The sequence below is a fragment of the Manis pentadactyla genome, chromosome 7 (genome assembly GCF_030020395.1).
Source record: "Manis pentadactyla isolate mManPen7 chromosome 7, mManPen7.hap1, whole genome shotgun sequence".
Taxonomy (NCBI): Eukaryota; Metazoa; Chordata; class Mammalia; order Pholidota; family Manidae; genus Manis; species Manis pentadactyla.
In genome coordinates this window covers 79,439,901-79,450,091 of record NC_080025.1, presented here as the reverse complement: position 1 = coordinate 79,450,091, position 10,191 = coordinate 79,439,901, and the positions used below count along the sequence as shown (strand labels likewise).

Below are 10,191 nucleotides of genomic sequence, written 5' to 3'. Positions count from 1 at the left end.
TTATCCCATATGTATGGATAGTTAATATTCTCATTATTATTATTATATAGAAATATCACAATTTTAGTTTGGGTTTCTTTGTTGACAGATGTAGTTTAACAGTGAACTTTTAAAATTCTAGGAAAAAGGAGTTTTTCTTCATGACTGTTTATAATTTTTAGTCATTATATCATACAGTGCTAGCTGTGTTGTCTCTGCATTTTGGAGTTTATTGAGTTTTCTTTTTTTTTGTTTTGGGTTTTTTTTTTTTCCTTTAAAAAATGATTACTACCAGCAGGAGTGGCCTGCATGGGGTGGTGGGTATACAGGGCTTCGGATATAGGTAGGTTGTGAGGAGTAGGTGATGACTGGGAGGCTGGAAGGAAAGGGGTAGTCTAGATGCCAGGCCCAAGGGCTCACTCCTCAGGTTTACTTCTGGAAACAGATAGACATGATAAAGGAGTCATGGCAAGCTATGGCCATGCCTCCAATAAGATTAAGATATTGGAAATCTAGCTGCACATCACAGTTGAGGTCCAGTTTCTTCATCATGTGGTCAAGAACACTAGGGTCCTTCTGGTTCTTAGTGAAAGGCCCCAGTTCTGTATTCATGAAGGTTAGGAACTCTGTTTTGAAAAGTTTGCAGTTGGTACTATCCTGCGCAGCATGCTTCCAGAAAAGAGCAATCGAGACTCAACGCACCGCTCAGTCTCTCTAGGGCTGGATATTTTTGGCATGTTGGAGTGGGGCAAGGTACTGAGGCTGCGATCTGGAAGCAGTGCAGCAAGTTCTGGGCCAGTGGCTTGGGCTCCTGCTTCTGCTGGGCCCGAGCCCACACCCCCACCAGCCCTACCACCAAATTTTTGTTTTAAATGACCCAACAAATACCTAATTTCTGGTATATATTTAGAAAGCAACTGAAAATATGTTCTACTTTCAGGGTACAGGTTTTGCAATATATAAGTATTAGATCCATCCTATAAACTTTTTAGTTCTTTATATATTACATACATACTTTTCATCCATCTGACTTGTTATTAGCTGCTTCTCCTCTTCCAGGCCCATGGTAGAAATGCTCCACCTGCTCCCTTTAGGTTGGAGATGGCTATGTTGATTGATTTGGATAATGAAATGTGAGCAAAAGTAACATGCATCACTTTCAGATAGAAGATAATGCTGGTGTGCTATTTACCATATTCCCTTTTGCAAGGGAAAAGGAATTCAAAATAAAGGAGACTCCACCAAACCTGTATCCCTCAGTGAAGAAAGCAATGAGAACAGTCCCCTGCTGACCCATAATGGACAACTAGTATAGGCAAGAATTAAATCTGCATTAGTTTAAGCTGCTGAGATTTGGGGATTATTTGTTATTTAGCAGGGTAGATACAACCCAGTCCACTTAAATATGGAAGAAAGGGTTATAGCAGGCTTTAAGGTAGATGGATTCAGCAGCTCAGTTATGCCATCAAAGACTCAAATCTTTCCACCATTCACTCTAGATGTCAGCTTCTTGCTAATAACAAGAGATTCAGTGGTTCTAGAACTTATATTCAGACATGAATATCAAAAACAAGAAGAAAAACATCTTTCCTCTAGCTTTCTCTTAGGAGCAGGGAAACTCCCTGATGTGGTCCAGTAGATGGCCTTTTATACCTCTTTAGAATTGCGTCATGAGCCCATTTCTGAACCAGTTATTGGCAAGTGGGAAGGGATTTTCATGATGGACATATATGAATGATCTGGAATGAAGTGGATATTGGAGTGTTGACCACAATGACTTCTACTAATAGTAAAGAATCTCAATTAGTGTGTATACACATACTAAGAACTGTTACTTTAAAATAATAGTTTTTAGAATTATCTTGTTGAGTGTAAAACATAATCTGCTTTTACCATTCCAGTGTCATTAATTTTCCCCAAATACTGAATTTAAAAATTTCTGGCTTCTTTGGTGATAGTATATATATTATGATTTGTATCTTACTTAGGCCTTTTATTTATAAAAATAGACACATGTCATCAATAGAAACAGAGGAAAGGTAAAAATATGTAAAATTGTACCACAGGGTAAGCAGTGATCAGAGTGTGTTTGCATATTGCCTGAGAAAGGCAAAAAAATATCACTTTAAACAAGGTTCCCATACTTTTGGACAACTCAGCTAAGTTCAGCTATTGTTTTGCTTGCCTAAAATGCTTATTATTGTCTGGATATCAGTTAATTACCAGGTATGCTATCTCCTTGTCAGACACTGCACCTGTTCAACTTACATATTTGTAACAAATAGTAGATAATATAATATTATTGTGGAATTTTCATAGGTTAATGATTTTAGATTTCAATTTACTTAAAAATTATTGAAGTTTTACAATTTAAATTAGTTAAAAAATATTTGTTCTATTATCTAAGGTGCAACATGGGTATTAAAAAGGCAGTATTCTTATCATTAGTGATATATTCTCATTGAATAAAAGGCAGTTCAGAGAATTTCTTAAGCATTTTAATGCAATGAATTCATACTATAATCTAACAAACAGCTAAAGAAATCAATTACTCCCAAACCAAATATAAGCTCTTTGAGGATACAAAGCAAGTCTTTAAAATACAGTATCTGGTATACTGACTAAGGTTCAAAAAATACTTGTTGATAATATGAGGAAGTGAGAAACAATAAAAAATTTTAAAGTAACTATTCTTTACTGAAATAGCAATCCATACTATTGGTTTAAAAAATGAGAGAACTACCACTACTGATTTCTTGCCTATCCTTACAGAGATAAAGTATGCCAATGGGTCTATGACATTTGTTTACAAATGAGAATATACTATACACATATTTTGCAACTTCCTTTTTTCATTTGGTAAAATAGTGACATTTGCGTCATATCTTTTTGTATAAGTGGATCTAATTTAATCTTCCCCCCATTTATATGTATTGAGGATATTTTCAGTCTTTTGTTAGTGAAAGCAGTGTTGCAATGAGCATTTATTTTTTCACACTTAGTGTATCTGTAAGAGAAATTCCTAAAAAGGAAGTGTTTTCACCAATTTACACATCGATGATGAGTCAGACTTGCTGTTTTTATGCATTATCCAGAGGATATATACTAATGAATAACTCTAAAAACATTTAATTGATTGTTAAGGGGTAAATGTTGAATGAGCCCTGTCCTTGTATGAAAACACATCTCTATTTTCATTTCACTCCTTTTTCTGATGAATTCAACCAGTTGATTTATTCATGATTTCCAAAGTTATCAATTAATTTCAGGGGTTTACAGGTATTTCACAGACTTTCAGATAGAAGAATAAGTAGCCATTAAAAATAACAAAATAAGTATCACCAACAGGAATTTGTGAGAAAAATAGACAGTAGTTTGAAAGAGGATGTTTTCCAAATGTTCCTGTATTCTGTTCAAGACTCATCTCTCATTCAGATTACCCTACTGGTTTTTAAAATGTTTTGTGGGTTCTTTGTGAAAAACTGAAGGTTACTGGATGTATGACTTAGTTTTGCAAATCAAATGTTTCTTTAAAATTCAACAAATTTTCAATGATGTTTAATTAGGCAGAGAAGTGGTTCAGAACTCATTATAAAACATGCATTATAATTAGGAAACATCAAAGAGTATTGTTACATTCTAAACAGTAAACAAAAGGCTGTTAATGATTTAACAAATTCCAAACATCCCATAGTACCGAGGACTGAAGCTTGTTTTTTAAGGCAACTATAGATTAAGCTAATGATTTACTCAATCTCTCTTCTCAAAAAATAGTTTCACCAAACCCTGCATCTGTCATTGCCAGGGGCAAGGTTCATGGAATTTTGGAGCTGAGATAGACCTTAGCTATCTTCCATCTACCAGCAGATGAGGAAACTGGCACAGATTTCCTGGCTGTCCATCTAGATCACTTTCTACTATACTTTTCTGAATCTTTATTAATATATGTAAAAGTCTCTCCTTACACTAACTGAGATGTCATTGCGATAAGTAACAGGAATATACCAATGAATAAGGGGGGAGAAGTTTCTTTCAGGACTCTGTGTGCTGGGGGAAAAAGCCCATACCCATGAGTAGAATATGCTCTAGGGCAAGAATAGGAAATCCTGTGAGGACAGATTAGCCTCTCTCCCCTGGGCCTGTTAGTGGTGGCACGCCTGTCCCATATGTCACCGCTGCCCTAAGACCCAGGACATTTTCATTACAGTTATAATCCTGTACACTTGTGTTGCCCTTCACAGGTTTTACAACTTGTCTCCATTACTGTAACTGATCCTCACAGGAATTCCTGGGGCTGATGTTTTTATCGCCATTTCCTAATGAAGGAATCCATACCTAAGAGAGGGGTGACTTGCCCAGCGCCTCACAGCCAGAAAGTTGAAGATCTGGGACTAGAGCTCCAGGCTTCTGGCCTTCAGTCCAATGAGTTGGTCATCCTGACTTTCGCAAATTCCAAATATTTAGTTTTCTGGGAATTCTGAGGCTACCTCAGAAGGGAGATCCTTCAGTGGAAGCTTGGGGAGCCTAAATATCCAAATTATAACATGCTTTCTTGGAAAAAGAAAACAGTAGCACCCCAAAATTCCATGCAAGTACTTTGTGGCTGTTAGTGAACTGTGCGGATGGCATTTTGCTAGAGGCATGAAAACATAGTCTGCTTTGAGCTCCTCGGTTTGTTTGTTGCATTCCTTGTCACGGGGGTAAGGAAACTTGGAAATAAAATACCACTGAAATTAAATGTGTTTGGAAAGAAGTTCGCCAAAATGTTACCAGTCTCTGGGTGATTGGGTTACAGGTTAACTTTATTTTCTTTTTATGCATTTTTTGCATTTCCTATAACCAGAAATTATGTAATTTTATATAATCAGAAATTATATAATTCATCTATAGATATATATAATTCCCAACCTATTCAAAAGGGAAAGAAATTCAAACTTTCTTAAACTGGATACTTGGATGGATAGACATTTGGAAGCTCTCCCAATAAATAAACATCCTTTTAAAAAACCCATCTGTGAGTAACCTAGAAAATTTATTCAAGCATTCATTCATTCATTTAACAAATATTTTATTGAGCATCTTCAGTGCATCAGGCATATTTAGGCACTGGGAGTACAACACTGAATAAAACAGATAGAATTCTTGCGTTCATGGACCTTGCATTTGAGAGGGTGAGACCATAAAAAAATCAGGATGAGTATAATAAAATACATTAAATGGTGCTCCATGATGAGAAAAAAAATAATGCAGAAAGGAAGGACAGAATGGTTGGGGTGGAGGTATTTTGGATAGGGTATTCAGGGAAGGCATCACTGAGGTGGTGACCTGAAAGAGGTGACGTAGTGAGCCTGATGGGATTCTGGAGGAAGAGAAACCCAGGTAGAGAGAGCAGCAAGTGCAAAGACATATGGCAGGGGTGTGCTTAGGATGTTCTAGAAACAGCAAGATGGGGAGAGTGTCTGGAAGATCATGAGCAATAGGGAGAAGGGTAGGAGCTGCCATCAGCAGAGGAGGAGTATGATCTGACTTATGCTTTAGGATCGCTTTGGCTGTTGTAGTAAGGAGAGAATGAAGGCAAACAAAGGCAGAAGCAGGGAAAAGAGACTGAGAGACTATTTCAATACCTCGGCAAGTGGAGTTGGTGGCTTGAACCAGGATGGTAGGAATGGAGGTACGAGAAGTATACAGTGTCTGGATATATTTTGGAGGTGGGCCGACAGGATTTGCCTATATATTTAATGAGGGTTGTAAGAGGAAGAGTCAACAATGACTCAAAAGTTTCCAACGTAGCAGCTAGAAAATTGGAGTTGTCATTCTCTAAGGTAAGAAAGACTATGGGAAAAGCAGATTTGAGGTGGGCAGAATCAGGAGCTCATTTTTTGACATGCTAAGTTTGAGATGGCTATCCTCTATCCAAGTAGAAGTGTTGATTTGACACATGAACCTATTCTTTGGGAGTTCAAGAGAGTGCTTTGAGCTAGAGAGATAAAGTTGGGAGTTGCTATGAATACATAATAGGGACATTTGGCAAAATTGGAATATGGACTATATATTGGAATATGTATTGTAATATGTTAATAATGTTAAATGCCTTGAATTTGATAACCATGCAGGTATGCCTAAGGGACTAACCTTGATTTAGGAAATAGCTCTAAAGCATTTCAGAGTAACCATTCATTAAAAATAACTATATATAGAATAGAGAAAGAAAAAATGAAAAACATGGGAAGAAATGTTGTAAGTTGGTTAATCTGGGTAACAGGTATGCAGAGTGTCTCTGTATTATTCTTGTGACTTTTCTGTAAGTTTGAAATGTTTCAAAAAAAAAAGTTGAAAAATATTATTTTTTGGAGTGTGCTCTTAATTACTTCATGCAGATTTTTTTCCCAGACCAGATTTGGAATAAATTTTTTTCACATATGTTTTATATATTATTTCATACGTATGGCAAATTTCACAACAACAAAACAATGAGGGTTGTCTAAATGTATATACTTGGAAATACATTGTTAGGTAAAACAAGAAAATTGCAGGCCTTTGAATTGCAAACCCCTTTGGTTAAAGAAACATTGTGCATGTACACACACACACACACACACACACACACACACACAAAGTTATGCTTGGTTAATGTGAAAAGATCCAAAAGAAACTTAAACAGTGATTATCTCTAAGGAGTCCAGTTATAATTTCCTCCTATAACTTTCTCCCCTTTTGAATTTTTTTAAGATAATAGTTGCTCTTCTAACTTAACATATAGTTTAAGATGGATAATAAATGATAATGTTAAAACTTGAGAGCAATATTTCTGTTAGAATTTGTGAACCAATAATGGGGAAGTGGGTTTGAAAAAGAAATACAGAGTTTCTCCTGCTGCAAATATAAAGACAAGAAAAACTAGAGTTTGTCAGGCTTTGTCTTTTGTCTAGCATCTCACTCTGGCAGGAAGGCGAATTATTACTAAGCATGGACAAACCAACCATTATTTACTATCTCACTGGCCTTCAGAGATTTAGGTAAATTACTCTGAACCCCCAGTTTCCTGGCTTCTGAAAATCCAGAGCTTCCCCATGATTTCTGCTGATTTCTGACAGTGGGATCCTGTTCTTCTCTGCTCCTGTGTCATCAGGAGCCACCTTGTTGCTGCCTAGAGTTGCTGTGCTGTCCTTTACAAGGAGTCCCAGCACACTCATGCTTTAGAATGGACTAAGTAAATACCTAATGACTGGTGCAAGAACCTTCATCATAGAAGGCAAATTCTCCACCATCTCTCACATTTCACTGACTTCCAAAAATATAAGGTGTGTATATTTTTCTTGAGGTTGAAGATGACTGTGACTTTCTCTGAGACCTTGCAGCTGTGTATAAACTTTCAGAAATGTAGTCAAATTCTATCTGCAAATGCATCTCTCTAGTGCACCAGCTGCATCAGGACAACTTCCCCACCCCAACTCCCCTTAGAATTCTGGTGAATGAAGTGCTCGTCAATTAATGTTATGATTATTGTTTGTAAATGAAACATTAGATCAGGCACAATTGTGGCATGAAGTGGGACAGACTCATGGAAGCCCAGTGGGTCTTGGCATTATCAAAACGCTCCACCTGAAATACCCTGATACCCTGTCTGCCCTTACCTTACCTCATTCTCTAAGACTTGAGTCTGTGTTCACTTATTGGTGGAAGCTATTGTAACTCTCTCCACCCTTTGCAGGCTGATCATCTTTAGACACATGTGTTAGTTGAAACCATGCAAGTAACTGAGGTACCCCAAAGGGTCTGTGAAATACAGATATTAAAAATAAATAACTTCATGGCTAGAGACACAGGCTATAAAGCCCCACCACCAGTGTTCAATCCTGGATCCCCTAATGAATAATTTTATCACCCAGACACTGATGTAACTGAGAAGAGGTGAAAGAGAATTATATGTATTCCTTTAAAGATTGTGGGGAATTTGTTTATTTATTGCTGACCTTGTTTCTCATCCTTATATATTCCATGCCTGTTCTTCATTCTTTCCCAGTTACAGTCATTGACCAAAACATTTGTGTTTATCTCTCACCAGAACAAGGAAAGAGGTCGTGAAAGGCCTTTAAAGACCTATCTTGGTAGGAATCCTGTAGCCTATTAAAACTCAAAATAGAAAAGTCACAGTCACCTTCAAGCTGCCACCTGTCCCATCCATCTGAGCTATGGAACTCCTCACTGAAGAGTGGTAGGCAAAATAATGGCTCCCCAAACATGTCCTCATCCAAATCTGTAAACACATTAACATGGCAAAGGGACTCTGCAGATGTGATTAAATTAAGGAGATGACAATGGACAGATTATGCTGGCTGAGCCGGGTGGGTCCAATGTAATCATAAAGGGCCTTACAGGCAGAGGCAGGAGAGTAGGAGTCAGTGAAAAGATCTGCAGATGCTATGCTGCTGATTTTGAAAGATCGAAAAGGAACTGTGAGCCAAGGAACACAGATGGCCTCTAGAAGCTAGGATAGACAAAGAAACAGATTCTCTGCTGGAGCCTCCAGAGGGAACACAGCCCTGCCAACACCTTGATTTTAGCCCAGAAAGACCCAACTAGGACTCTTCTGACTTCCAGAACTGAGTGATGGTAAATCTGTGTTGTTTTAAGCTACTAAATGTGATAATTTGTTATAGCAGCAGTAGAAAACTGATGCGCCAAGTCACCTATGTTATTTCCTTCCCATTCTTCTCTGTATCTGAGACTCTGCCATTCACTGATTTGTTAGTGGTCTCCTCTGCCCTCCACTCCCTCAGAAATATAAGCTCCACAAGACGAACCGGTAGAGCCTCTGACTGAGCCCAGTGCCTGTCCCACTGAGTGAAAGAATTATTAATAATGTTGTTGACATTGTTTGACATTAGTCAATAATACCAGAGACCAGGAACCTAGTATTCATTCTGATGTGTTCTTAGGGATCTACTATGTGCCAGGTACATGGGAAGCACTGGGATGGAGAGAGATATGAACCTAACTCCTGACATTCAGGAAATCTCAATCCAGTCACATGGAGTAACAAGGTAATATTGATTATAAGATATTTTTTTTTGAGCAATTAAAATGAAAATGAAATCGCAATATTTTGGAAATCTGTTTTTTAAAAGAAAGGCAGGTGGGCACAGTGGTGAAGAACAGTGGCTTAAGACTCAAAGCATTTCGTTGAAATCTTGACTGTCACTTCTTTCCCTAGGTGAACTGGGATAGTCACTTAATTTCTCTCACCTTAATTTCCTCATTGGTTAAAATGGGGACAGTAAGATTCATACCACAGGTGGTTGTGGTAACTAAGTGAAAATGCATACAAGAGCCTTTAGTGTACCGCCTGGTACAAACTAATAGCTCAGTAAATGATAACTTGAAAGTCCAATTCATTTCTCAATATTCAGAATCAATTTTTACAAAACTAGATGATTTCCCAACCTCTCCTTACCAGGAGAATTATCTTATTTTGAAGAGCTTTACTTCCTGCACTTCCCCACTCCTTTCCCCATTCCCAAATCCATAATTTCTGCTTGGCGCTGAAATGATTTGCCAAACCAGATTCTGTCAGCTAGAGTTTCCCTTTGCCTATTTTCTTTCAAGGGATGGATCTCAGCCAGAAAAGGGGTTTTGGAGGTTAGTCAGGAGCCTCTCCAACTAAAAACACAAATCTGGTTTGGGGGGCACCATACAAAGGCAGAAGTATAAGGACACAATAATTCTTTCTTTGTGGTCAAAATGGATGAGCTACATTTGTTAGGGCAATTTTGTTTGCCTGTATTTTTTTCTTTTTTTTAACACTGTACATCAGCATAAAATCCCTTATTGTTCATTTTCTACTAGGCCTTTCTCAATATGACTTTCCCTGTTTCCTTTCCAACACCTCACTGCCAAGCTGATAGGAAAGGCAGCTAATTCTACCTTCCAAAGGTTAAATTGTTAAGTTAAACACATATGCCAGAATTTCTTTTTAACACATAAACATGGTTTGTCTTAATTCTCTTCCATCTAACCCAACACACAAAAATACTCAGTCTCTGAATACTTCTGAATTCCCACCAGCTCATATGGGGAATAATTAAGAATGATCAGCAGACAAACAGACCAAAGGAATGGAATCTAGAACTCAGAAATAGACCCAAGCGTATACAATCAACTAATATTTGACAAGAAAGTCAAGAATACTCAATGCAGAAAAGAGAGTCTTTT

At 37.6% G+C, this 10,191-nt stretch overlaps 1 protein-coding gene across 1 annotated transcript; it reads right to left on the bottom strand.

Moving 5' to 3' along the window:
- Positions 1-329: 329 nt before the first annotated feature.
- On the bottom strand, positions 330-716 carry LOC118917095 (protein S100-A11-like). The gene is given in 2 exon segments (XM_057505017.1): positions 330-668; positions 671-716. Coding segments are annotated over 2 exon segments (306 nt in total). The 3' UTR covers positions 330-408.
- Between the last annotated feature and the right edge of the window lie 9,475 nt (positions 717-10,191).